This window comes from Crocodylus porosus, unplaced genomic scaffold (assembly GCF_001723895.1).
Source record: "Crocodylus porosus isolate Cpor-Errol unplaced genomic scaffold, CroPor_comp1, whole genome shotgun sequence".
In the NCBI taxonomy this organism is placed as follows: Eukaryota; Metazoa; Chordata; order Crocodylia; family Crocodylidae; genus Crocodylus; species Crocodylus porosus.
The window spans coordinates 9,116,471-9,142,625 of record NW_017728926.1 but is presented as its reverse complement, the minus strand read 5'-3'; the positions used below and the strand labels follow the sequence as shown (position 1 = coordinate 9,142,625).

Genomic DNA, 26,155 nt, shown 5'->3' with positions numbered 1-26,155 from the left:
AGCAGGACACTCGTCTGGAGCCGGCCCGGCCCGGCCCGCGTTAGGGGGAGGGGGAGGGGGAGGTTGAAGACAAAGTTGGAGAAACGCTGATTTCTCCGACTAGAAACCGACAGGCCATTTCCTTAAGGAGCGGCCGCTTAAACCTTGGACGTCCCCGTTTCTTTTCGTCCGAAGGGGAAGCTTTTAGGCAGCCAAAACCCACCCGTGCCACGTCTGCGGCGGTGGGTCACAGCGATGTTTCTGTGGGCCAGCTGGGTGGGAGCTTGCCCCCCAAATGTGTCCCTCTTCCGACCGGTTTTCACTGTCCAAGGTGAAGGCGATGTCTGAAAAGTAAAACGAGTGCCCTTAAGTAATGGGAAGTGAATGGATCTTTCTGGGTCCCTGATTTGAAGGTGCTAGGGGAGAAGCTTTGGTCTGGTTTCTCTGTAACTGTGGGCGGTTCTTCCCCCTTCCGCCTGGGCAGCTGCAGTACTTTCTGACACTGGTCCGTTTAACGAGTTCGGCACATCTCTCTTATGCAAATGGAGCTGTCTTAAGGTGCCTTGAAATGGGCGTTCAGGACTAGTCGCTTTTAAAAATCTTGGCCAGGGATTAGGTGCGTGGTTTGCACCTCTCCCCTTTTAAACTAAACTGCAACAGCAAGGGCACCTCTGCTTGGGGACATGGGAATCATGTGGCTGATCCATATTTAAACTGGAGAGAGCACAGTGGAAAGATCCTGGTAGTCTGCGCGTATCGCTGGTGGAGCCATGTGATAACTGGCGTAGTATCATATCAGGCTGCCTAGCACACCTGCGAGTCGCTGCAGTCTCCTTCCGTGAGACCTCGCCGTGCAAATAATCAGTGTGGCAATCCTACTGACGTCATGCTGTCCTGTCACAGCCGCCTGAAATACTTCCTTGTTTCCTGGTCGCTCCAAATGTGGAAAGCGCAATGTTTCATTAGAAATCCGTAGCCCCCGGGGTAGTGGGGGCTGCTTTGGCCCAGCACCAAGCGGAGGAAAGCACCTCTCTCGGTAGCAGGACCTGCCTCTCAGGCCCTTCATGGATGGGAGAGCGCTCTGTGTGCTACCAGCCTTCGAAAACTTACAGGTCATTTTCTAACAATGCTGTTGTAGGAGATTGTCAAACCTGGCTGCTTTTCACCTCCCTGGGGCTATGCCGTGCAGTACTCGAACCATACAGTGTCCCGTGCTTGTCTGATGTGGCTGAATGACTTGGGAAGAGTAGCCTGGCCATCAGACATCACTCACAGAAAGGTGCCCTGCCACGTGGACGGGGGCAGGCCTCAAGTCCGGACCCCCTGGTCTTGTCACTCGCTTGCCCGTGACCCTGAGCAAGTTGTGGGAGACTTGAGCGCAAGTCCCTTCTTCGTCCCTGTGGGTGGTTTTCTCTGGGGTTGTCTCAAAAGACAGTTTTGCCGCAATGTGGAATGAAAGCCTCAACTTCTTTTAAAGCAGAGTTCTTGTTTTCTGGCCACCCTAACGGAGGGGGTCGGTTAATGCCTGTGGGTTCTGCTAGCGAACGGTGCAAAGGGTTTTGGGGTGAACATGGCCCAGCTCCCGCCACCTTCCCTTTAAAACAGCAGAAAATATTCCCGCTGAATCAGTGGGGAGGTGGATCAGGCCTGCGGCAGGGAAGGGGCTGGCAGCTGCCTGCGTCTCCTGAGACCAGCAGATTTAGCCACACTTCTGCAAATTCAGTTTTTCCAGGGACTGTCAGCGCGTGATCTTGTAACAAGGTTTCCATAAGTGCATATAGAAAAATAGTGATCTGCCTCTAGCCCCCTAAAGAGAGCTCGGCCTCCTTCGGCAAACAACACGCACATCTGTCTGCCAAGCTGCAGCCACGTATTTATGGGCCATCTCCCCCTGGCTGCTCAGGTGCCTGTTCTCCGGGCTAGCTAACGTACTCGCGTTGGGAGTATTTGGGGTCATGCATAGCATCCGTCCGAAACCCGGATTAAAGCCCAGGGGCACGGATCATACCAGCAGTACTGAGGAGATTCACCCTGCATAAGGAGCCATCTTCTGCTCTGAGCTGTCCTTCGGGGCGGTCAGTAGGAGCCAGCTGAACCCAACACTTCTGCCTCTTCTCCCCCTCGTGTAAGTCCTGCCCGGACTGGTTGTTGTGTGGCCAGGAGCAGCGGGTCAGGGCAGTTTGTCCATGTCCCGGCAAAAAGGGGCACCTGGACTTGTGGGGCTGCTGTAGTAACACAGCCAACAACGTGGCACCACCTGTAGCTCCTCCAAAATGGAGTTTCCCGGGTAGCTGAAAGTAGCTGCGCAGTCCGGTTCAGCGCCAGGGGCTCGCCACTGACTGGGCTCTCGGGTTACATCAGCTCAGTGCCCTTAAAGGGGCACGCCATCCCAGGCAGCCTCCCTCTAGTACCCCACGGTACGTGCACCCAGGCCGGGGGGGTAGCGTGTGAGCAGGCACGGGCCCTGGAGGCTCTGCTAGTGCTTGCCTAGCTGAGTGCCAGGTGGGAACCATGCCCTCCGAGTGCACGCGTGACGGAGAAAGGGTGCACTGCGCGAGAGAGCAGGATGAGTGTGCACCAGGCAACCTGTGCAGCACAGGATGCAGCTTTTTCAGGCAAGAGCTCAGCAGCTGGCTAAAAAAAAGATGTGGGAGAGAGGAAGGGTGGAACAAATCAGCAGTTGAAACCTGCAGAGGAAACCACAGTGACTGAGGCTGAAGCAATCCTGTGCCCTTGTCTCAGCCTGGCCCCAGAAAGTGCAAATGTTGTCTGTGTCCTCTCCCTTCCTCTACGCAAATGCAGGGCTGGGTGCTCCTGGCAGTTTGAGGGAGCATCTTTTGGGTGCTGCAGTTCTCCAAACACTTGGGCCCAGTGACCTTTTTTTTTTTTTTTTTTTTTCACCCCCTTTCCACAGTCCCAGGGTAGCGTGAGGTGTGTTTGTCACACTGGGGTTGGACTGCAGATGTGGCATGCTGGGGCGCTGCGATCACCTTGGCTTGAATGAGCTGCATCTGCCTCGGAGCCAGCAATCTCTGGCCCTCTTGATGCTGGGACGACTTTAGTGCCTTCCCATCATCGGGCTGGCACCTCTTGGCCCTGCATCTTCCCCTTCGAAGGCCTGAGTGAGGGTGAAGCCATAGCCTGGGGGACCTGAAGCTTAGCTCATTGATCAAGCCTTGTCCTCTCCTATATTCCAATGTGGGGTTGGTGATGGGGGTCCTGGCACGATGCTGGGTGCGTGCCAGGCAGCCTGGTGTCGTCAGACCAGTGTAGGACTGTCAGGATTTTCCTGGAATCTCCTTTTTACCCGTGATGCCTTTTGCCATTCACTCCATTTTGGCTATTTCCCTGTTTCACAGACTCTTGGATCCATGGGCTAGAAAGGGCCACGATGGTCATTTCAGACCGCCTACCTTGCTAGGGTGACTGTTTTTCTGGTCTCCAAATGGGAGAGTCTGCTCCCCACACTGCCGTTTGCCACACTCAGCTGTCTCAGCTGATTGTGCCACAGTGTGCGAGAGGGAGGGTCACGGGGAACCAGTCCTGTTCTGCACACCCGGCTCAGGAGAACAAAAGTGTTCATTTGGCCAAGGCCACGGGGAGCTCCAGTCAGGTGTCTGCAATGGGACCATCCCGGTGAAGGTAGATGTGTGGGAACATGGGGTCACCCTGTGCGTAGCACGGGCTGGAGGCCTTCCCCTGGCAGCGTGGGATCGGCTGGCAGCTGAACCAAAGCAAGGCTGTCTCTGCCTGTGCGGGGAGGGTCTCCATGCTTCACCCTGGCGCTGCGGTGGTCGGGCAGCTGGCAGTCCAGGGGGCTGTGCCAGCCCAAAACACTGAAATGCCAAGAAAAATTCAGGGTAGCATTGCCATGGTTGGGTTCATAAAGCCTGAACCACTGCTCCCAAATCCATCTGAAGGTGTCCCTTGGAGACTGGGAGATCGGCATGTCCTCTGGAAATGCAGAAATGCCAGCACAGAAGTGGAGGCAGCCCCAGCGTGTCAGACGAGTTACCTCTCCTCCTGCTGCATTCCTGTCCGCTGATGGATGCCGATTTCGTGACTTCCTCCAGGCATCAAGTTCACTGTTGCTGGGTAACATGAGATCTGGGCTTCATTGGCCATCGCGGCTCGGATCTGCTGCCCAATGAGGCGCAGCCTTTGGCGTCTGGCAATTAAACAGCAGATTCCCCACGTCCTTGTGGGGGAAGCGAAGGGGCCACGGGGGTGTGGAAAGGAAGCGGAGGGAAGGCAGGCGGAGGAGCCAGGAGGTGCCGGGCCTGGCTCCTGTGGCCAGGCGGTGAATGGAAAAGCACGAGGGCAGTAGATCAGTCCGCGGGCGGAGGCGGTTCTTGCAGAGACAGGATTAACAGGCCAGTTGGGTTGTTCGAGGAACAGGGTTGGCAACTTTGCAGCCAGGGGCCACTTCAGTAGAGCACGTGCAGGCCACTTCCAGCCCAGCCTGTGCTGCAGCCGCTGCCACCATCACCGCTCGCCCCCTCGGTGCTGCCGGCACCCGAGCCGGGCCCCTGCCGCCCAGACGCGGCAGCCGGCCCCGGCTCCGCAGGCCGGTGGAACGGCTCCGGGAGCTGTAGGTTGCCAACCCCTGCTGCAGGCAAGCGGGGCAGACGTGTGTGTCAGCGGGCGAGGAAGAGCATGTTCTGCGTGGGGTTTGGCTCGGGGAGCCAGGCCTGGAGGATGGCTGAGAAGGGAGTTGCCGTGATTGAGTTGAGGAGCCGGCCTCTTGCGCGTGAGGCTCTCGCATACCCATTGGGGCCTTTCTGGTCAGCTGGGACCGCACCGAATCCTCTCTGTCCAGCGAGACTGCCCCTGTGACCGGGCTCTGAATCCTGCTCATGTCCAAGAAGGGCCCTGGTGAGGCACGATCATGACCCCAGCTCCTGTGAAGGTGCCAAGTCAGATGCCCATGGCGCAGACTGGAGCGGAGGGATCTCTCTGACAAGGGGCTAGTGTCTGGGATTTGGCAAAGCTCTGCTGCTGTTTCGGCGAGCTCTACCTTCCACCAAAACAAGCGGCGCTGCCGGGAGGGAGGGCAAAGCAATCGAAGAAGGGGCTTTACTTTCACATGAACTCTTCAAAGCTGATTAGCTCTAACCTATGAATCCTAGTTCCCAGCTCGGCCGGCACAGCGGCCGGGCTGAGCAAGGGGAAGCCTTTGGCCCTGGATAATCGGGCCATTGATGAAGGTGTCTGGCCTGCGCTGACCTCCCCCCAAAACAAACCACTGATTGTTGCTTTAGCTTAAGCAAAAGAAAGAGGAGGTGGGAGAGGGCCTGCCAAATAGCTGGAGGCATTGAGCAGTTGCATAAATGCCGGGATTTTGCTTGGTAACTGTGCACTAGGCCCTAACCAGACCGGCTGGTACCCTGCATGCTCATCTGAGACTGTTTGCCTTCCTTTCACACCTTAGACCTGCGTGTGAATGTGCATCCACGTGTGTCCCTGCTTCCACCCAGGTGAGGGGGCGCAGCCTGGTTGCCGCAGGGCTGGGAGGGGAGAGGACCTTGATGACTCCCGGGCCACAGGTGTGATGCTTGTTGCAGCCCTGTCCGTGCAGGGGCCGTTGCTGACATTCGCTGTCCAGAGGTTTCACTTGGTCTTTAACCTAGTAAACCCCAGGGCTGTGGTGATCGATCTAGGCTTGCAGTCCAGGTGTGGGCTAGGCACAGGCTGCTGCTCAACCTCCTCTGGCTGCCTTTCCACTTCCTGGAAACACCTTTCCTCCCCCTTTGAGCAACAAACAGGAGAGAGCTTTTCTTGTAAAGCCGATGGAGACTGAGACCAGCCAGTGCCTGAAAGGAAGGTGGTTACAACTGTGCAGCCCGTAGGAGGGCAGCTGCCTCTGGACACCCAGCAACGCTGGCTAGGGTTCAAAAGCCAAGGCGGAAAAAAGCAGTCCCATGTGATGTCCTTCAGTGTCACTGCGATAGCAGAGACAGGCACCTGAAAGGCTAAATCAAACAAGGCTTGCATGGGTGAGATTGTTACTGGATGGACTGTGCAGTTGGGAGAGATGTTGGGTGAGCTTCCCAGTGCAGTGTCCTTCCCCAGACCTGAAGAAGGAGCAAGTGAAGCTAAGTTAAATCACGCTCAGGAAGTAGATGTCACTGTGTATTCTGCCGCCCTTTTCCTTCCCATTGTGGATGTTGCCACTGCAGGCGGCTAATACAAGCTTAGGAAGTAGATACGACCTGGCTTAAGCTGCACTTGCTTGTATTCCAGACCTGAAGAAGGCACTGTGTCCCCGAGAGTGTCTAACCTCTCTCTGGATTACACAGTTGGTTCAATATGAGACAGCAGCAGATGCCCCTTGCTTCTTGCACAGTTCCTATACCATCAGTGCTGCAGCGATACTCCAGCACTCCCAAACCCAAGAGGACGTGGCTAGGGCAGGTTTGGTTTCTCTCCAAGGTTCAGAAGTGTCTGCGCACCCCGAGACCCGCTCCCATGCCCACATGACATGGGCAAAACAAGATCTTTGCCTTGGTCCAATGGCTGTTCCTTGCCTAAAATGTCCTCGGTATCAGAAACCTGGTGGCTGTTTCGTAGCAGTGTTAATCAGGGCTAACTCGGGGGCGGGCAGAGTATTGTTGAGTTAAAGCTGAGGCTCCTGGGCCGTGCCTACAAATCCAACTTCTGGAGTCCCAGGGTTCATTAAAAATAATGTCCCTTACTACGCCTTGAGGATGCAAACTAAAGCTTGGGACTGTGACCAGCATTACTTGGATGATTTAGGGCAGCAACTGTCTTCCTGCTCTCCGTACAGTGCCTGGCACAATAGGGAATAGGGTCTTTGCTCAAGATTTGGACTCCTAGGTGCTGATGCAATTCAAATAATAAATGACTGATGTTTTCCTGAGTCTGCCGACAGCCTGAACCCAGAGCTCCCCACTCCATCTCTGACACCTGCTCTTCCCAAGGGAGACTGTGGGCACAGTGCTGGTACTGAGCCAGGAGGGTGGTGGGGGCTGTGCCCTCGGGGCCTGGGGTTGCCTTAAGTTTTGCAGCCCCAGGGGATATCTCTATCTCTTTTCTTTTTTTTTGCCTTGTATATCCAAGACTTTTTAAAAAAGAGACCATCTAGATCCCAGCCAGGGAACTGGTTTTCCTGATACCACTGACCTTTAACATCTCTGAAAGATTTTGCCTCTGATCAGATGCTTTTTTCCTTTAGAGACTGGGTGAATTTAATCAGTAATTGATGGAACACGTCAATGAAATGCTGACTGCTTAACACATGTGGGATATGAGCAGCATTTAAGTCTGAGCTGCTCCCCTGAACGCTGCAACTCTGCATGAGGTCCCCCTGCATGTGCAAATGTCCATACTGACCGGTTAACGTATGTGAAGTTCACAGGTAGTCTAGCTGCTGAGGAAACCCGTATTGTTCCTTAAATGAAATGCACGTTTGAACAAGAAAAACCATTGCTACCTAACTGAGTATGAAGGTCCTAGCCTCCGGGGTTTGTTCCTAATGGCATATCCAATTTTTTCACTGAATTTCAGTGCTATGAAATGCCTCGTGGGCTCTAGCAGGACTCCTGGAGCGTCTTCCAGGCATGCCTCAGTTTCCTCACTTGAAAAATGAAAATAGTAACTTGGCTACTGTGCAGGGGTATTTAGAGGGTCTGTTCTTCAGTGTCAGCAAAGCCCTTCAAGTGCGCAGGGCTGTTGTTGCCTGGAGAGATTCCCTAGGTGGGACATACTAGAGAAAAGTAACTGATCATTTTAAACAGACTTTCTCACAGGGTGCTTGGAATGACATTACTATCACTGGGTCTGGGCAAAGCCCAGAGCCCTGGGTATTATGTCCCAGCCAGTTTGGTCCTGTACTTAGCCAGCCCCTGACGTGACCGTGCCAAAGCTGTGTAAAGCTGGGGACTTGGGATTTGGGGCTTTTGCGTGGTAGCCATGGCTGGGTGAACTCCGGTTCAGTCCTCGGGGCTCTCCAAGAGGGGTTGTTTTCTCTGGAGAGAAAAAGCCCTGGGGGTGTGTTATGCTGCTCAGTCTCTCACTGACAAGTACATATACTAGGTAACGGGAGGATGAGCTCCTGCTCTTGCAATCCCTCCTGAACGTGGGGACAGGGAATGTGATACAAGATGCAACTGAGAGCCAAAGCATCTCCCTGAAATGCTTTCTGCCAGGAACTAGGTGGGTGCCCAGGAGAACAAGGCTGCCCACCCGTCTTTCCTGTGCATTTCCATACCTGAGTGCTTGCTGTTTTCTTTCCCTACAGCAAGTGACGGTTCGCCTGATGGTGGCGGTGGGAGGAGCTGTGCTGGGTTCTCTGCAGTTTGGCTACAACACCGGAGTCATCAATGCTCCACAGAAGGTAAGGGGCAAAAGTTGGCACACATGCAAACATCCCATTGCCTTCATAGTCCACAGAGCACCCCTAAGTGGACTACATGCATGCACATGTTTCTTGCGATAAGGAGCGTGCACCTATTGCAACATGATTGTTGCCCACTGCAGCCTGATAGTCAGTTATTGCACTGCAGCACAACACCACATTAGCAAACAAACTGCCATGGCATGCATGTGCATGGGCACGTACATGCATGCATGCACACACACGAACATATCCATTGGTGTAATGCAACACATGCGTGCTGCAATCCTGCACCAAGCCTAGCTAAAATAGTACATCCTCTTAGGCAGCTTACCGGCTCTAATGAGATTTGTTAGGCAGTTACTTGGCTTCTGAAGTTCTCAGGAGAATTAAAGTTTCCTCTTCATTTACTGTTTGTTGAAGAATTCTGGGGGAGTAGGTGTTTGGCCTTTGTCAGCACTGGGGAGAAGCTGTAGCCTACAACTGGGCTCCAAGCAAACCTGGAGGTATTTCACATCTAAGCTATGATTTCAGCCTTTCCTAAATGGGCTCCACTGACCTCTCCTTGGCGGCAGAGTTGTCCCTGGAAGGGCAGTCAGCAGAGCCTGTTAGTCCACATGGAAACATGTGAAAGTAGCCAGCCCCAGAAGAGCTGGTGGGACAGTCATGCATAGATGGGGGAGAAGAGACAGACTAATTTGTGGCACATGTGCCAAAAAAGTTGGTCCCCACGGATATGGAGCACCTGCTTTGTCATGAATGCAATTCTCAGGAAGACGGGGATGGTGGAGCTGGTAACAGACAGGACTCGAGTGTCCTTACCGCAGCGGTGTCAAAACATAGCTCGGGGTAGGTCTGGACAACAGGTGCTGGGAAGATCAATGCCCCGTGAGTGCCGCACAGATTGAAGCCCTCGCCCATTCTGTGGCAGATGGAAAGGGCCGAGTTCACGCTTGCCCGGTGCAGGCAAAGTCCAGATGCAGGGCAGTACTGAGCGTGATGGATGGGTTTGCAAAAGCAGGGCTAGCAGAGGGTGGCCAGGGATGCAACACTACTGAACATCTCCCTGAAGCTGCAGCGCTCTCCCTCCCTACTCCCCGCCCCCCCACTTTGTCTGCTCAGCAAATGTCCACCAAGTCCTGAGGAGGCAGGGGGCCCATGGAAAGGAGCTGAGTGCAGCAGGAAGGGGAGCAGGGAGTGGAGCCTTTTGCTCAGCCAGGAGGGAACCTGATTTCCCCAGGTGCTGGGAGGCGATTACTTCCACTGCCCTAGCATCTCCTCTCCTGCCCTACCCTGTGTGCACACCTTCCTGCCTGCTGTTCAGCAAATGCCCACACCCTCCCCTTGCTGAGCTGCCCTTTTAGATCAGGTGTCTGGATGCTTGGGCAGCTGAGTCATGGCCCAGATCTGCATCCTCATGCTGAGACAGTTGAATAAGGAGCTGGGAGGGGAGAACTGATTGTGCGCTGTGAGCATGAGGATTGTGGTGAAACGGGGCTCTCTTTAAATCCAGGTTCACTTCACCTGCAGTCCACAGGCCGAGGTACCGGGGTGGGGGAAGGACGCTGCTTAGCTTGTCTTCGGTGGCAGTTCACTTCTAGCATGTCGGCTCTGGGGCTGCATGAGTAGAAAAGGGGATGAGCCGCACAGGACTTGTTAGTGGCAAGCACTGCTGTGGAGGGGGAGCACCAGCACTGCTGGAATTGTTGGATTCACTGGTGCCATCCCTGATTCATACCAGCCCGAGGAGGGCAGATCCAGACCCATTGCAAACCACGGTCCTTATTTACCCCCTGCACAAGTCAGTCCTAGCAGCTTCAGGAAGAGCTCTTTGTATCTGAGACGTGAGAGACCTGGATCCAGCAGTGGGGCCTGGGGAAGGGGACATGGTAGGGTCCCAGAGAGATGGGGAGAGGTGTCTGGGGTGGGGGGCTGGGGAATAGCAGTGTTTGAATAGTAGTTGAAGAAACGGTGGCAATGAGAATCCCAGAGCTACGGGGCCCGGTGCCCGGTGGCTTGTTCCTCGGGTGCTGCAATTCCACCACTTTTTATAGCTGTGAGTTGAGTGTTGGATTTTCAAATTTAATCCAAAGGCCTCTGGTGCAAGGTGGGCATCCCATTGACAGGGAACAGGAGTTTGGCCCCAATTCCCTACAGTAGTTTTTTTTTTCCCCTTTTAAATCTTGCTCATCATTATTTTCCATGACCCTGAGTGCTGGGACCTTCTGACAACGTGCCAGCCTGCGTGTGTCTGGGCCTCAAGGATGCTTTGGAAAAAGCTCGGGCACCTTGCCGCAAAGCATGAGATGTTGTGCCATTGTTATAAGCCTAGAGGTGTTGTGCAAGCTCTTGTTTTGTGCCCCACACTGGCCACCCGTGCTCATCCGCCAGCGACTCTATGGGCTGTGCTCGGACGGAAGAAGGACAAACGGGGACCTGAGTGCCGCAGGTCGCCTCAAAGAACCCAGCGTGGCAGAGAATTAACACATCAAAGCCTCTGCACACAATCCCAAATAATTAAAAACACCAAGGTAGACTTCACATGGCAAGAATATTAATCCTATTACCAGAGGGCTCGGCAGGCCAGCTGCACAGACCTCCTCGCATGGCATAACAGGGCTGGGGAAGTTACCAACAGTTGCTCCTCCACCAGCCTCACCCTCACCAAGAGAAGCCCTGGGAAATGCCTCGGGGAAGGCTTGGGCCGGGGGGGGAAATGTTCCTCTGACTTGGAGCCAGACAGGCCTGCTGTGAGCGGCTGCAGAGCCCATGCTGTGCTGGACCCTGGGCCTGGGCAAAGGCAGCCGGTGGGTTTGTTCCTTCTGTGTCACTGCCACAAACGTGCTTGCACTAAAGAAAGGGGCTGGGAAGAGAAGTCCTAGGAGGCTCTGCTGCCAGGGTCAGGGTCTGCCTCGAGAGCCCCTCGATGCTGTTATGCGGAGGCATGCTGGGCCCGTTTCCCGCAGGCCGGCCTCCTCCTACCCCGGGGAAGGACAAAGGGCTGTGGGAACCTTGAGTAATCCTGAGTAATCCCTGCCTGAAAATCCGCACCAGGAAGGGTTGGTGTCTTGATGTACTGATGCCTGTTAGGGCTGAGCCAGCCCGCTGCGTACAGGAGGGAGGGAGGGCAATGGGATTTATCAGGCACGGGTGTTAATCGCCCTCCTAGTCTTTGCTGTGTTACATCCATCTCCTCCTCCAGCCTCCTCCCTGCCCATCCAGCTCGCTTTGGCCCCAGAGTCCGCCTGCGTGGGTGCTGCACGGCTGGAGGAGCAGGAAGCTGAGGGCTGAAAGGGGAGTGCAGGGGTTCCCATCACTCTTGGTGCTGTGTAGCAAGCCTGGCTGGGTGCAGAGCTCATCTTTGGCTGCCAGGGGAGGGAGAGCTGGTAAAACTTTGGGCTCTGATCCCTGGGGAGAGGGCCAGGAGGAGTTAGCAGCTACTGGGAGGCCAGGGCTGCACCACTGGGAAGGGATGGAGGTATTCACAGCCCTCAGCTCCAGGAAGCTCAGGCTGCCCACTTTCACCAGCCCTACATTCATCAAACCTTTTTATTTTTTTAAATTTTTATTTACTTATTTAATTTTTTTTTTGGAATATCTTGGCCTGTGGCCTGTCCTGGGTGCCACCAGCCTGCCCTGCGCCGAGGGTAGTGTTCCCAAGCAGCTGTGATCAGTTTGCCTTGACTGTGGAGCAGTGGGCTGCAGTGCAGGACCCTAACGGTGCTCTCTGTAGCAGCCCACGGGGGCAGAGGATTTGCCAGAAGCATGGAGAGCTGCTGGAGCAATTGCTCCTCTTAAAAAGTAGGTTTTGTCACAGACGGACTGGGCACTCGCGGCCTCCTGGGTTCCTTTCAGTAGCTGACCAGGCCCCACAGCACTGGATGGCCGTTATTGCTACTAATGCAAGATGAGCTGGTATGGGAAGAGGGATCTGATGCCCTCTGCCCACAGTCACAGTGCTGAGGGGCACTAGGAGCAGGAAGACCCAGCCCCTGGCCCCCTGGACTGTGACACAAAGAAACATGCAGGCCCGGATCCATAGCCGCTGTACGTCAGCATTGCTCCACTAGCCCTAGCGGGGCTGTGCCTGCTGTACCCTAGCCAAGGGCCTGGGCTGGGGTGGTCAAAAACACTTAAAACTTCGACTAGAAGAGAGTCAAAATCTCTGCTCCTTCCAAACGGGCCCATTATGCAATGCAAGCAGAGCAATACCTGGTTTCTTGTCTCTTCAAGAGATTTCCCCACCCTCCGTTGCCTAAACACCTGCTCTCGCTCCTGGGTGGTGGTGGTTTGTTTGTTTGAGCTGACAAGCCTGGGGTGATGCATGTTGGCAAATATGTGAAGTCATCTGTCCTGCAGACTGGCAGAGAGAGCTGCAGAATCCGGTCTAGCCAGGGACGATCCTGCTCGGAGCTGGAGGCTGGCCGCAGCGACCTCCTGTGGTCCCCTCCAGCCCCATTCGACTCCTTGCTCATGCTAGCAAAATCTGTAGGGATGGTTTGCGGGGGTGGGGGGCAGAAGCCCTGGCAGAAAAATTTCCATTGAAATGTTGTTTCCAGTTGGAAAATGGCTTTTTAGCAAACCAGAAAAAAATGATGGAACAGTATTCTGCTGATGTCAGATGTTGGGTTTTCATTGAGGAGACTTTCGGGAGTTGAAACATTTTATTTTTAAACCAAGTCATTATTATTTTTTAAAACAATCCTTCCCCAAGTGCTTTGAAGAGTATGAGGAAGAAAAGCATGCTTTCCCAGCCGTCGGCGCTGGCAGGACAAGAAGCCAGGGGTTTTGCCATGCAGGCTAAGAGCTCACCTGGACGTGGGAGGGGTGGCCTAGCCGGCTGCTATCTCCAGTCACTTACCATGCAGACTTCCCGTTTCTCTGGTTTGTCTTGCCCCCCTGGGGGCTGAGGACCAGCAGGCTGGGGGAGGGGAGAAGGGAGCAGGGCAGGAGGAAGCGCAGACACGGGGTGAAGAGCGGGCAGTTCGCCATGTAGCACCCAGAGGGGGATGAGTAAAGGGACCCGGTCCTCCGGCTCTGTCCGTTGTGGTGCGTTACACTGACCCCCCTCCGCAGGCAACGGCGCGTCGCGAGGAGGGAGCTGGGATGGATGGGCAGAGCCGAACAGGGTCTGGGCACAGGGGGAGCGAGAGGGGGGCACTGAGCGCTCCTCCGCCTGCTCACCGAAGAGAAACGGGTGCCTGATATTGAGGTGCAGGAATCTTTGTTCCTCTGCCTTGACCGTTCGCAGCGCAGTCGCCCTGGCACGGCCGCGGGGCGGGACCCGGCCATGTCCTGGCAGCACCTGAGCAGCTCGGCCTTTGCCATTTTGGTAAACGGAGGCTGGTTTCTGACACACCCAGGCAGGCAGCGCCTGCGCCTGCGGCCCAGGACAGCTGGCTGCGGCTTACCCTCCCTCGGTGACTTCTTTCCAGCCCTGCTTGGCACAGCACGAGCACACAGGGCACTTACCAAATGCCTGCTTTAGCCAAGGCTGTGTAAACTGCTCGGAAAACTGGTTTGTTGCTGGCAACCAGCACTGGTGCTTGCTGTATTTGTACGTGTGTGACTCAGCCTGGGCTGGGTTTTCCATGCAGGAACTGCGCCTCTTCACCCAGCCCCTGGGCACGTCACCAGGCTGCTGCCTCCCGCCTGCCCTGCTCCCGCAGTCCGGTCCTCAGCCACTCCCGGCTCCTCCAGGAACAACCTCCATCCACCCACTTTCCTTGATAAGATCTGCCCCAGGCCCCTCCGTGTGTCCTGCGGGTTGTAGCCCAGCTTTACAGCAGCTGCCCTCCCCTGACTCCTCTTATCAGACCTAGGGATTGGGATGGCGCACGTGCTGATGCAAGTCAAAGGGCTTCAGATCTTATTACATCACAGGTTTCCCCTAAAATCTCCCCTTCTCCCCTGTTTTACTGAGACAGTCCATTAGAAACGGGGCACAGCACAGATTACTCACATGCCTTATTTACCTCGACGCTTGCCTGGAGATTAGTGACCTCAGCAGCTGCCTCAGAAGAAGCACAAAAGCCCGAATGAGGCTTTTCCAGGAGAAAAAGTGCATTTTGGTTACAGGAATAGGCTGGTGCGTTTCAGTGGGACAGAGTCAGTTTTAAATGCTGAGCGTCGGCAGGAGCAGGGAGATCTAAAAATGTACATCCAGCAACAGCTGCCTTGACAATGACTTCAAACCCTTGTGGCTTCAGAACAAAATTGCATCCTTGTTAATATTAGAAAGTTAGTCTTTCAGCACATATATAAAAGTTCTCACTACCTTTATTAACGCAAGCCAACATTTTCTAAAAACAGGAGGCTGACATTAGCTTCCTAAGCTTGCATTTGGAGACCAGAGAATGACCTTTTCAAAGCACCTAAATGACTAAGCAATACAATCACCTATCGACTTCAAACGACAGATATTGCTGAGGCAGTCAAGGTATTTTGGTTCTTGGTTTGTAGAAGCTCAAGGCGATGGTAACAACTATAGCATTAATTAATAAGCCACGTGCTCAGGTTCCTATTTTTCCGTTAGGGTGGTTGTTAGTGAGGCCTTGAGTATTTTAAGTTTGAAACTTCTTTAGTAAGTAAGTAGATAGAGAGCCAGAGACATGAAAAGTAACACGACAGTCTGATCATTTCTCTCTCCAAATCGCTGCTTCTGTCCCTGCAAGACAAGCCCCAGCAGCTCCAGAGCCGAAATGTGCTGAGAATAAAGCAGGGAAGAAACTCCAGGGCGGCTCGCAGGTCCTTGGCCTCTCCTAAGGAGACAGGTGGACCTAATCAGGCTGGATCCCCTCGGGCAGCATCTCGCCCTTGGCGAGGGACCTCACCTTCCCCCTTCATGACAGCAGCAAGCTCTGAGCTCCCTGCATGTGTCGTGTGTCAGCAGGGCAGCGAGCCCAGAACCTGCCTGGCTGCGTTTCCAGGTACATCCCCTGCCGCTTCCCGTGCAGCTGCGGTCCTGCCAGCCTGGCCTGGTTCAGTGAAACCGGTTTGGTGACTTCCACCTAGCGGAGGGACGGGGTCCTCGGCGTAAATCAGTGGCAGAGCAGTCTGCCCTCCGACGAGCGGAGCGCTCTCTCCATGACATACCAGCTTGTGACCACGGAGGGGACGGGCCAGACCTCATGACTGGAGCACGTGGGCCATGCCTGGGGAGGAGCCTGGAGCTGGGAATTTGTGGCATTTGCAGCTGTAGATGGAATCGAAACTGGAACAGAAGGGGTGGGGGAGGGGGAGGCAGTCTAACGAACCAGGAGTTAATTGCTGTGGAGAGCACCTGGGTTAAAGGTCATTGTGCACGATGGTCTAACACTGGACAGCAGTTCTCCTTTTTCGCGTTAGTCCAGACTGCAGGGGCAAGAATACGCTGCAGATCCGCAGGGCTTTCCCAGAGCAGGCCCCGAGGCCGCGTGCCGGTGCGAGCGGCCGTGCGGTATGTGGCGCTGCAGACACGTCTGCGGTGCCACCGACCTCACGTTCACCTGTCCTCCGCGCTCCAAGGTGGCAGCGCGGGATGCCCGGGGGTCAAAAAAACAAGCGGAGCAGCGCACGCGTGGGCAGCACGCGCTGCTCACAACCGGAGCCCGGGCGGCCAGGCTCCGGGTGGCAGGTTCATCACTGCTGCAGCCCCAAGAGGCCCCCAGCACCCCAGGTAAGGCTGCTGGAGCCAGCCCAGTGCTGGCCCGAGCTCCCCTGCCCCACCTGGGGTAACCTGCCGCATGCCAGAGGGCGCGTGGCACAGGCGCTCTCCAGGGACAAGCAGCGATGGCCGCTGCTAGTTGCCGCTGGGGAACTAAACGTCCACTCCATGCGTGGATGCAGCCCAAGCCTTTATCCAACCTACGTATCCAAGACGTTTCTTGTACTGGTGTCCCTGTGCCGAGGACCTCTCAGAGTCGCTTCAGTCATCGCGGGGGTGCGGGAATTTGGGGGGCCAGGGTAGGACACGGTAAGGGCGCCGAATAACACAGAGCAGAGCACAGCAGGACTATTCCTTTAATCCTGCTGCCATCCGCAACCCTTCAAATCCTGCTTAATCCCACATCGGGGACAGCGAGATCTAAACCGGGACAGCTTACGGCTGAATGAAATGGGCCGAATCTCCCCCCCACCAATTAGCTTTAGCTCTGGCTTCCCACAAGCTCCCGTTACCACGGCAGCCCGGGCTGCGTAAGTCCGCACCTCGGCTACCCTTTGGTCTCGGTCCTGGGGCGAAGTGCCTGGGCTGGGCTGGGGGGAAGAGTGCAGAGGAATGGGCTGGCCAGTCAGATCGGTTCCTGCAAGTGGCCTGGTTTTCTGCCCGATTTATTGCAAAACAGTTTCTCCCGCTCCTGCTGGAGTTTGGCAGGGCCGGGCTGTGCCTGCTCCTGCTGAGGGCTCCTTGTGCCAGCAAGGCTATTGCCTCCTGCCGGGCCGGGGAACGGGGCTTCGAACTCGCCCTGGCCTGTGTCCTCAAGGTATTGAAGGGCCTAACGTCCTGGTAGGGTGGGCCCTGTGACGGCAAATACATCCCGAATGGCAAGGCAGTCAAATCCTGCGGTGACAGGACATGTAGGGCCCCCATCAATAGAAGGTATTTTTTGCTGTTATATTGCAATTTTTGGAGTTTTTATATTTATAGGGGGAGGTCATTGTGTAGGGATATGTCATGCCGTGGTACAGTGAAGTGTGGCCACGTCCCTGTAGCTCGCGGGTGGTAAGTGGGAGGTGTGCTGGCCTGCTGCGGAGAGCCGAACGTCCGTGGAGGTGAGCTAGAAGAGCAGACGCCTGTGCCTCTCCCTGACGGGTGTGATTTCCTTGCAGGTGATTGAAGAGTTTTACAACCAGACCTGGTTATATCGGAACCAGGAGCCCATCAGCCCCTCCACCCTCACCACTCTGTGGTCCCTCTCTGTGGCTATCTTCTCCGTCGGAGGGATGGTTGGATCTTTCTCAGTGGGGCTGTTCGTCAATCGCCTTGGCCGGTAAGCACTGCGCACGCTGGAGCCGTCCTGTCCCCCCAGCTGCTCCGGTGGCCCCATCCATCCCCCCCGTAGTGTCTGCACCCCTCACACTCCAGTCCCTCGAGGTAGGGCAGGATCTCATCTTCCCTTGAGGGCCGCCCCTCTCCCGGATCCCCACGCATACACATTTCTCCCCTTGAGGCTTGCCTTCCCATTGCCTTCAGCACAGCCATCTCCTGCCCTGGCCCACCACTTTGCCAGTTCTTATTGCCTTTCCCTCAAGGTCTTCCTGAGCATGAGCAGAAGAGCAAGCTTGCAAGGCCCCTGCTCCGCCCCGGCCCGTGCTTGTTCCCCTTCCCCGGGTCTCTGTCAGTCTGCAGAGCAGAGGCAGTGCTTAGGTGTCTGCGAGTGAAACGCATGCAGTGGGTGCCAGAAAGGAGAGGCTGAGGCGCAGGAAGAGTCGCTGACTTGCCCACAATCACACGGGGATTTCCAGAGGCAGGAACAGAATCCTAACCCACCGACCGGCACGCACAACCAGCCCCGGCTGATTTGTCACCGTTTGCTTTGGGATCCAGTGATTCTTCCTCTTCCTGTTTTCTCAAGGGCTGGGGCTGCTCCAGAGCTCCCAACCCCTTCCACCAGACCAAACATTTGTAGCCTGTCCCACGCGAGCACCTCTTCAGCTCTCTGCATCTGAAATCCATTCATGTCAACTAAAGCTGCACTATGGTCTGGTCCTCAGGGCAACATCTGTTGAGAGACCTCATGAAGGGGAGCATCGTCTCTCTCAGTGAACAGACCCAGTGTCTGTAGTCAGCAGGGCTGCACAGTGTCTTGCGTGCACCTTAGATAGAGGCGGAGGAGCTCAGGAGTTCGTCCCTCCTCATTGTTGAGTCCCGCTTGTGCTGACTCACTCCAGCCCATGCGCTCCCAGCACCGGGAGCGTTCTCCACTTCAGCGTGACCGGGGAGGCAGCCGAGAACCCACCAGTTAGACTTTGCTTGTTGTTAGTATCTTAGATCACTGCAAGCAGTCATTTGAGAAATGACTGGTTTGGTCCAGTTTTGCACAGTCTTTTCAATTTAATGTCCAGCTTCTCTGTCCTGGTCTCTCTCGTACACAGGCTCTGCACTGGCCAGAGTCGCACTGACTCTTTCTATGCTTACGGTTTATAAGTAGGCTTTGGGAACTGTCCCCTCTGCTTTCCACCAAGAACTTAAATTGTTGGCTTACCCAGCCTAGCGGCACCTCCTGGATGCAGCTTTGCCCATGCTCGCAGCGCTGCTGGCTCTGACCTCCTCCAAAACCTTTCTTCCCCAGACGGAACTCCATGCTGATGTCCAACTCTCTCGCCTTCGTGGCGGCCATACTGATGGGATTCTCCAAGATAGCTTACTCCTTCGAGATGCTGATCCTTGGCCGCTTCATCATTGGGTTGTATTCTGGTCTCACCACTGGGTTCGTGCCCATGTACGTGGGTGAAGTGTCCCCCACAAAGCTTCGGGGAGCTCTTGGAACTTTCCACCAGCTTGGCATTGTCGTGGGCATCCTTATTGCACAAGTGAGTGTTTCTCAAAGGCACCCCCTGCTGCACGGTCCTGCCTGTCACTGGCAGACGTACCGCTTCCAGTGGGCCCGGACGCTTTGCCTGGGTAATTCTGAGTTGGTGAGCAGCTGAAGTTTTCCTCAGGCATAGCCATAATGGGTGTAGGTGCTCTCAGACAGAGAGGTTTACATAACAGCCCAGCTCCTTGCTACACACCTCCTGGGTTGTCCTTTGGCAAGTCATTTCTTCTCTTAGAAGTTCAGTTCCCTTCCAGCGGAGCAGCTGTAATGCTGCTCCATTTGTCTTTACTATTACCCTGGGCTTTTTGAGAGCTCTTGTTCTTGAGCTCTGTCCACGTGGTCTCATTACGGCCTGGTGCACGGGGGGAATGACAGAGTTCCCAGTCCTATGTGGTCCAGGACCTGTAGGGTAAGATGAGTCTGGTGGTGGAGCATGCAATGGGCTTTGCATGCACTGTTGTTCCCTGGCAGTGCGCAGGGGATTGGGGAGCCAGTGTGATCCAGGATTTTCCTGCTGGGGTGATGGATGTGTGAGCGTTACTTGATCCTTGTGTCAGTTGTCTACAGCTCATGGTTTTGCAGCATTGCCCTCGTGGCAGGAGCTGGAGCAGCTGTGGCGCTGTTGTGCCCTCGACAATGACACAACACGGCTCTCCATCAGCCTTCTGACCTAAAGAAGGGGTGGCAGAGCCAGGAACGCTGCATGGCTACCCAGGGTTGTCTCTGCAGGTATTCGGTCTGGACGTGATCATGGGGAACGATACACTCTGGCCACTGCTGTTGGGCTTCACCTTCCTCCCATCCTTGATGCAGTGCATCATTCTGCCATTCGCCCCAGAAAGCCCCAGGTTCCTTCTTATAAACCGCAACGAGGAGAACAAGGCCAAGAGTGGTGAGTGAGTCTCCCCAGCCCTACGACACCGTCCCAGGGCTTGGGCCCCTCGCTGTTCCTAACCTCCCTGTTCCCCTCCTCCCCACAGTCCTGAAGAAGCTCAGGGGGACGACGGACGTCAGCAGTGACCTCCAGGAGATGAAGGAAGAGAGCCGACAGATGATGAGGGAGAAGAAGGTCACCATCATGGAGCTCTTCCGCTCGCCTATGTATCGGCAGCCAATCCTCATTGCTGTCGTGCTGCAGTTGTCCCAGCAGCTCTCCGGGATCAACGCGGTGAGTGAGCTGTGCTGGCAGATTCCTTGCAAAGGCGGCTCGCAGCCTGCCTGCCTGTTCTGCAGCAGCCCAGGGGCCTGTCTGGGGTCACGTGGGGACACCGCGGCTCCCAGAATAGAACCTCCTGCCCGCAGCCCTGTCCGCTTGACCACGCTGCTTGCTCCGGACAGCATCGCTCCTGTTGCTGCACCCATGGCACTGCTGCTTTGCACACCCCGAGCCCAGGGCTGGGGCTCAGCTGCAGTTTTTGCCCTATCATTTATTTCTGTATATATGTGCACAACTGGCTTTGATTGCTGGGGGTGTGCTGGCTCAGTGCCAGAACTGACCCAGGCCAGCTCCAAGGAGCCCTCTTCTGGTGCCTGCTGGGTTTGCTCACTGGATGTTGCTTTATTTTGCAGGTTTTCTACTATTCTACTAGCATCTTTGAAAAATCAGGTGTGCAGCAGCCAGTCTACGCTACCATCGGCTCTGGGGTGGTGAACACAGCTTTCACGGTGGTCTCGGTGAGTGTCTGTTGTACAGTCCTTCCCTCTCGCTGCCTGCCCACAACTCATCACAGTGAGGGCAGTGCTAGTGTAGGTATGGACAAAAGCCAAGTCCCATTGAGAGCAAGAACCTGCCCAAACATGACCATACCTAGCAGTACTACAGGAGTTTTATCCGGAGATCTCAGTTTTTTGAGATCATACAGCTAATGGCCTGAGAGGTCAAGTCCCTCCAGCCCCCACTGGCCCTAGCCCCTCTGAAAGCCACTTCCCAAGGCTACATGGTGAAAAATAGCAGTGGAGCAGGGCCTTCAGACTCTGCCGATAAGCCCGCCGCTCTCCGTTCTGCAAGAGTCGGCCTGTGAAGCGTCCTTAGAGAATGCTAACCTTTGGCTGAGCCCCTCTCCTCACCTCGCCTCCCTTTGCCACCGGAGCAGAAGTCCTCCCTTCCCTTGACAGGCCTCATCTCCACTGGACTTCCCGTTGAAGTCCGACTTCCCTTCCACCCGCAGGCCAAATGCCTGCCTGCTGTGTGCCTGCCTGTCCCCTTGTTGCTGCACCCATCATTACGTTCCAGGCCCCTGGCGTTGCTCATCACCGTGCCTTGCCAGCTGTTTGCTTTTCACCCTGACCACGTTAGCATCTTGGGATTGTTGATGCTGTGGTTGCCTTGCCCTGTTCTGGACTGCCAGCTGCCTGGGAAGCACAGACAAGTGCAGGGCAGAGCACAGTGGAGGTCCGCAGCATGGGTTATCCATGCTCTAATGAGTGCTCGTCTTCTTCCTGGCAGCTCTTCGTGGTGGAACGGGCTGGACGCAGGACTCTCCACCTGGTTGGCCTGGCAGGGATGGGAGGTTGTGCCGTGCTCATGACCATTGCCTTGGTGCTGCTGGTGAGTCACTGCTCCAGAAGAGTGCTGTGCAGACACAAACCCTGAGCTACTGCCACATGCCGAGAGCCAAGGGCTGCTGTGGATTTCCTCCCCTAGGGGGTGGGTCAGGGAACCACCTTCCCAAGGGGTCATGGGATGTGGCACTGCTGACCATGACAATGCCACAAGTCCATGGCTTGGCAGGGTCTCAGCTCTGGAGGACAGTAGTATTGGGACAGCTGTGCTCCCTGCTGCAGAGGCCCACACCCAGCACGTGCCTCTGGCCTTGTCAAACGCTGCAGCTCATCACCCAACCAGTGGGAAGCAGCTGGCACCCGTTTGTCACAGAAACATGCAGCTTGTTTGGAAACAACAGTGTCTTTTTCTCCCTGCCCTAACCTAGGAAAAAATGGCTTGGATGTCCTACATCAGCATCGTTGCCATCTTTGGGTTTGTGGCTTTCTTCGAGATTGGTCCGGGGCCCATCCCGTGGTTTATTGTGGCTGAACTGTTTAGCCAGGGCCCCCGTCCGGCTGCCTTCGCCGTGGCGGGTTTGTCCAACTGGACCTCGAACTTCCTTGTGGGCATGACCTTCCAGTACATTGAGGTAACTGCTCTCATGGGGGTTTCTGGGGGCTCCTCGTGCTGTGGAGACGGGGCTGGTGGCAGCCACGTGGGCAGTTCACTGCCTCCAGGGGGGCTGGAAATGTGGGCGTGTGAACTGCAGGCAGGGCCTAGTCTTGGAGCTTGCATCCAGATCTGGTTTTGGCTTTTGCTCCTGTCTGGGGTTTTCGTTTGGGCCTCTCTCTGAGCAGCCAGCGCGCAGAGGGGCTGGCAAGTGCTGCCTGGGGACGGGGCCTGTTAGGCTGCAGCTGGAGCTCTGAGGGACTCGTTAGCGTTCACGGTCCAGAGCTGGGCTGGTGTGAGCAGGCTTTCCGTGAGACAGTTCTCCATGTCCTTCCTGCTTGCTTCCGGGCTGTTTGTTTCTATGGGCTTATACCAAGGGAGAAGGAGCAGCAGCCAACGTGTTTTAGCTGTTGTTCACTTTTGTGCCATTAGAATGATGCTGCTTAGCACCGTTTCACCCAAAGAGCTTTACAGAGGAAAAGCTAAATGCCTTGTCCAAGGTCAAAAGCCAAACCCAGACCTTCTGCATAGCAGTGCAGGACCCACTGTCCCCTTTCCTCTCCACTTCTGTCCTACAGCGAGCTACTCAGCGCAGCCCTGAGTGTTTTCTGTAGCTGGAATTAGGGTTTGTGGCACTCGCTGCCTCCTCAAAGGCTTTCCATGGTGCCTGTCCTCTGGGCAGGCTCCTTGAACCTGGCTGAATTTCATCCACAGTGACTGGTTAGTCTTGCTTTGCTGCTCAAGCTCACCCAGCCAAGAGACAGGCCAGGGCACCTGATGAGAATTTTTCAGTGCTGGGAATCTCCCTGGCGGGGCAGGGCAGGGAAACCCACCCTTTCCAGCAGGTGTCCGTCAGGAGAACATCACATTTCCCCGATGAGCAGCTACATCAGCAATTCTGGGGTGTCAGGGTGGTTTGGCTTGGGCTCAGCACAGCATGGGGATGCCCTCAGAACAAGGGAGCCATTTTCTGTGCATATAAACAGGGGCTTCAGGTGAAGATGTCGCTGAGCTGATCTGAATCTGGAAGCTGCTCCAAGTGCCCTTCTAACCCCAAGGCCAGGTCTGCACCTGGCCCTCTAGGTCTAGGAACAGATGCTCAGCTCTGGAGAAGAGAAGCTTAGTTCGGACCAGGCTGGCACCATCGAGTGCACAGAGCAGAGGCAGAGCGGTTTCCCAGCCCTCTGCTCCTGATTGGATTTGGGGCGTGCTGCCCTAGCCTGATCTAAAGTGCACCTGCGGCCCGTGACCGGACTGCTCTACCTCTGTCTGCAGGCACCGCTAGTAGATCGGTAGCATTCAGGGACACGCAGCGGAGTGCCTGGGCTTTGTAAGACCGATGTCGCTTGTCATCCCAGGCTACTGGGTCCTTCTACAGTCTGCAACTGCACTCCCCAAGCCGATCACTGCTTCCCGGTCGGTGCCTCTTTTACAAAACGTACTCACCGCTCCCTGGCTTTTTCTCTCCAGCAACTCTGCGGCCCATACGTCTTCATCATCTTCACTGTGCTGCTGGTCCTCTTCTTCGTCTTCACCTACTTCAAGGTGCCTGAGACGAAAGGCCGGACCTTCGATGAGATTGCCTCTGGCTTCCGGCAGGGAGGCGCCAGCCAGAGCGACAAGACGCCAGATGAGTTCCACAGCTTGGGGGCTGACTCCCAGGTCTAACCAGCCAGGGGCCTGGTCCGTCTCCTCTGAGCCTCTTCTCTTCTCTCCTGAGTGTTTTAAATACTTGTACAGAAACCAGGAAGGAGGGAGTGGGATGTTTGGGTCTTGTGCATTTGTTCCATCTCCAGTCTCCCACCAGCCACCTGGTTTATCAGAGACAAACTGACATCCCTTTGCTAGGAATGATTTTAGCTTTTTTTATGTCCAGGATTTCAAAGCCGATAGAAACAGATGCAGCAGCTAATATACACCAAGCAATGCTTTCCAGCCCTCGCGGACAGGAAGGCAGCTCTCATTTGAATGAAATGACCGGTTATTTAATGAGAAAACAAACGGCAAAAGTTTTAAAAGTTCAAAACCTTTTTAACGTTCTAACCACAGGAAAAACAGCATCATTTACGTTTAAAAAAAAAACAGATTTTAAATGAGTTTTGTTTTAAAAAGCAGTCTGAAGTTTTAGCCCCCGGGTTTGCTGTGGATCAAAACTCCCCACTCTCCAGGAACAGGAGGCTGTGGGTCCAGGGGGGCTGAGGAGCGCACACGGTTAGTGGATACATTCCTGCTGCCTGCACCGGTGCCCCGAGGAGGAAGGCTGACAGCCTGCAGCACTCCAGGGGACGGGTCGTGAGGGCCCTGTCCTCAGGGTGTCGCACCCCCAGACTCCGCACGGTGCACGATCTCATAGCAGCATCTCAGCTCCTCTGGTCACGGAGCTTGTTCCCAGCCTCAAACGTTTCTCCCACCCAAAAACTAGCCGGTTCGTTCCCAGGGGTCGGACGAGTGCAGTCTGGGTGGGGAAGCCTTTTGGGGGTAAAATTACTGACTACTTTTTTTTTTTAATCCGGCAATATTTGCCTGATAGGTCAAATGGGGCACTGTGTGCCAGCAGGGCCAAGCACAGGCCTCCGGCTCACTGTATAGAAAAAAGACTCCACAACTGAAATCCGATCTGGCTCGGCTCCCACCGGAGCAGCCTTTGCCTTTCCTGGGTTGGAGGTTTTCTGAGAAGCAGAAGTGATATGTTTACAGGGTGCAGCAAGCCAGTTTGAGGTGAAAGGACCTGGCTGGTAACACCACACTACACAGCTAGCCCAGTCACTACCTTGGAAGTCTCCGCGGCGCAGACATTCATCAGTTAAAAGGATACATACATTTCCTGCTTTCTGTGTATAGACTGGAAGATATTTATATATATATTTTTGTTCAATGGTGTTGATAGTAGACATTAAGTTATAGTGTTCTGATTGACCAGCAAAGTACTGTAAATATTCTTGAACTATATTCACGTTGTATAATGTAAACAAAGGTACAGATACAAAGGTCTAGTTTCTATAGCAACTGTAAGGAAAGGCTCGTACATGAATAGATTGACTTTTATATAGTCACCTGCACTGTAGTTGCATCTGTTGCACTGAATTTTAGTCTGTTAGTATATTAAAACACAACAATACTGTCCTTAAAAAAACAAAAAGCAAACCCCCACAGTACATATATTTTAGAAACTAATGGCACATTTCCAAAGCCACATGCAGCTATTTAATAGTATTTTTTATTTATTTTGTCTGTTTTTAAAGTGACTACGTGACCACACTTGAAAGAAAATAAATGTAGAAAAAAAACAAAGCGCCTCTCTGAGTGCAGCACGGAGACCGATAGCCTAACTCTTTTTATAAAAAAAAAAACCACAAAAAGAAAGATAAGTGCCAAGAGCAAGAGGGGAACCATGTGTGGTGTGGAAATAATAAAGAATGTATGCAGAGACCCAGCGTGCTCGAGTGTGGATTTATTTCAGCACCGGACAAGTTCTAGCCTTGCACTAGCAGGACCTGATGTTTTGGGCACTTCCGGTGGTCCAAATACCTTCCCCCCAGTTCTGGACATGGCTGCCTTCCTCTGAGCTGGTGTCAGGGGCGAGAAGCCTCCAAGCTCCCACCCAGCTGGGCACACCCTGTCCCCTGCACCCTGCTTGGCCTGGGGGCTGGGACTGTGCTGGAGGTCTGGGCTTGAGAGCAAATGTGTTCAGTAGGGCACGTTGCATTTGGGGCAAGGATAGTAGAAGAGGGGATGGACCACTGGATCCGGCCTGCTGCCACGGGGCCGTGGCATTTGGTGGCAGGGGCCTTTGGCCGTGGGGAGATGAGCGGTGGCCAGGTCCTGCCTCTGACTCGTGTTGGGTGGTTCCAGCCTGCCCCTGCAGCAGAAGATGAGGCTGACCTCCCACGCCAGGGTGTTCAGGAAACCATGGTGAGCAGTCTGCTGCTGCGGGCCGCTGCTCAGCCTCCAGCCCCTGCTGCAGGCCATGGATCTCCACCTCCTCCCGCGGGGCCAGCACTTGCTGCAGAGGTATCTGGAACCCGGGCCGTGGCGAGGCCTCCTTCACGGCTGTGCCTGGAGTATGGTGCTGGGTCCCTGAGCTGCCACAGCCGGATCCAGTTCTTCCTGGGCTGGAGCCTGTGGGCTGTAGGGGGCCAACCTCTGGCC

General features: G+C 54.9%; 1 protein-coding gene across 1 annotated transcript; it reads left to right on the top strand.

Moving 5' to 3' along the window:
- The first annotated feature begins 8,238 nt into the window (after positions 1–8,238).
- SLC2A1 (solute carrier family 2 member 1) lies at positions 8,239–25,439 on the top strand. Its single transcript, XM_019541368.1, has 9 exons — positions 8,239–8,335; positions 17,144–17,304; positions 18,607–18,847; positions 19,582–19,744; positions 19,833–20,020; positions 20,422–20,526; positions 21,299–21,400; positions 21,783–21,986; positions 23,477–25,439. Exons 1-9 carry the CDS (start codon positions 8,258–8,260, stop codon positions 23,672–23,674), a joined length of 1,440 nt encoding a protein of 479 aa, XP_019396913.1. The 5' UTR covers positions 8,239–8,257; the 3' UTR covers positions 23,675–25,439.
- The last annotated feature ends 716 nt before the right edge of the window (positions 25,440–26,155 follow it).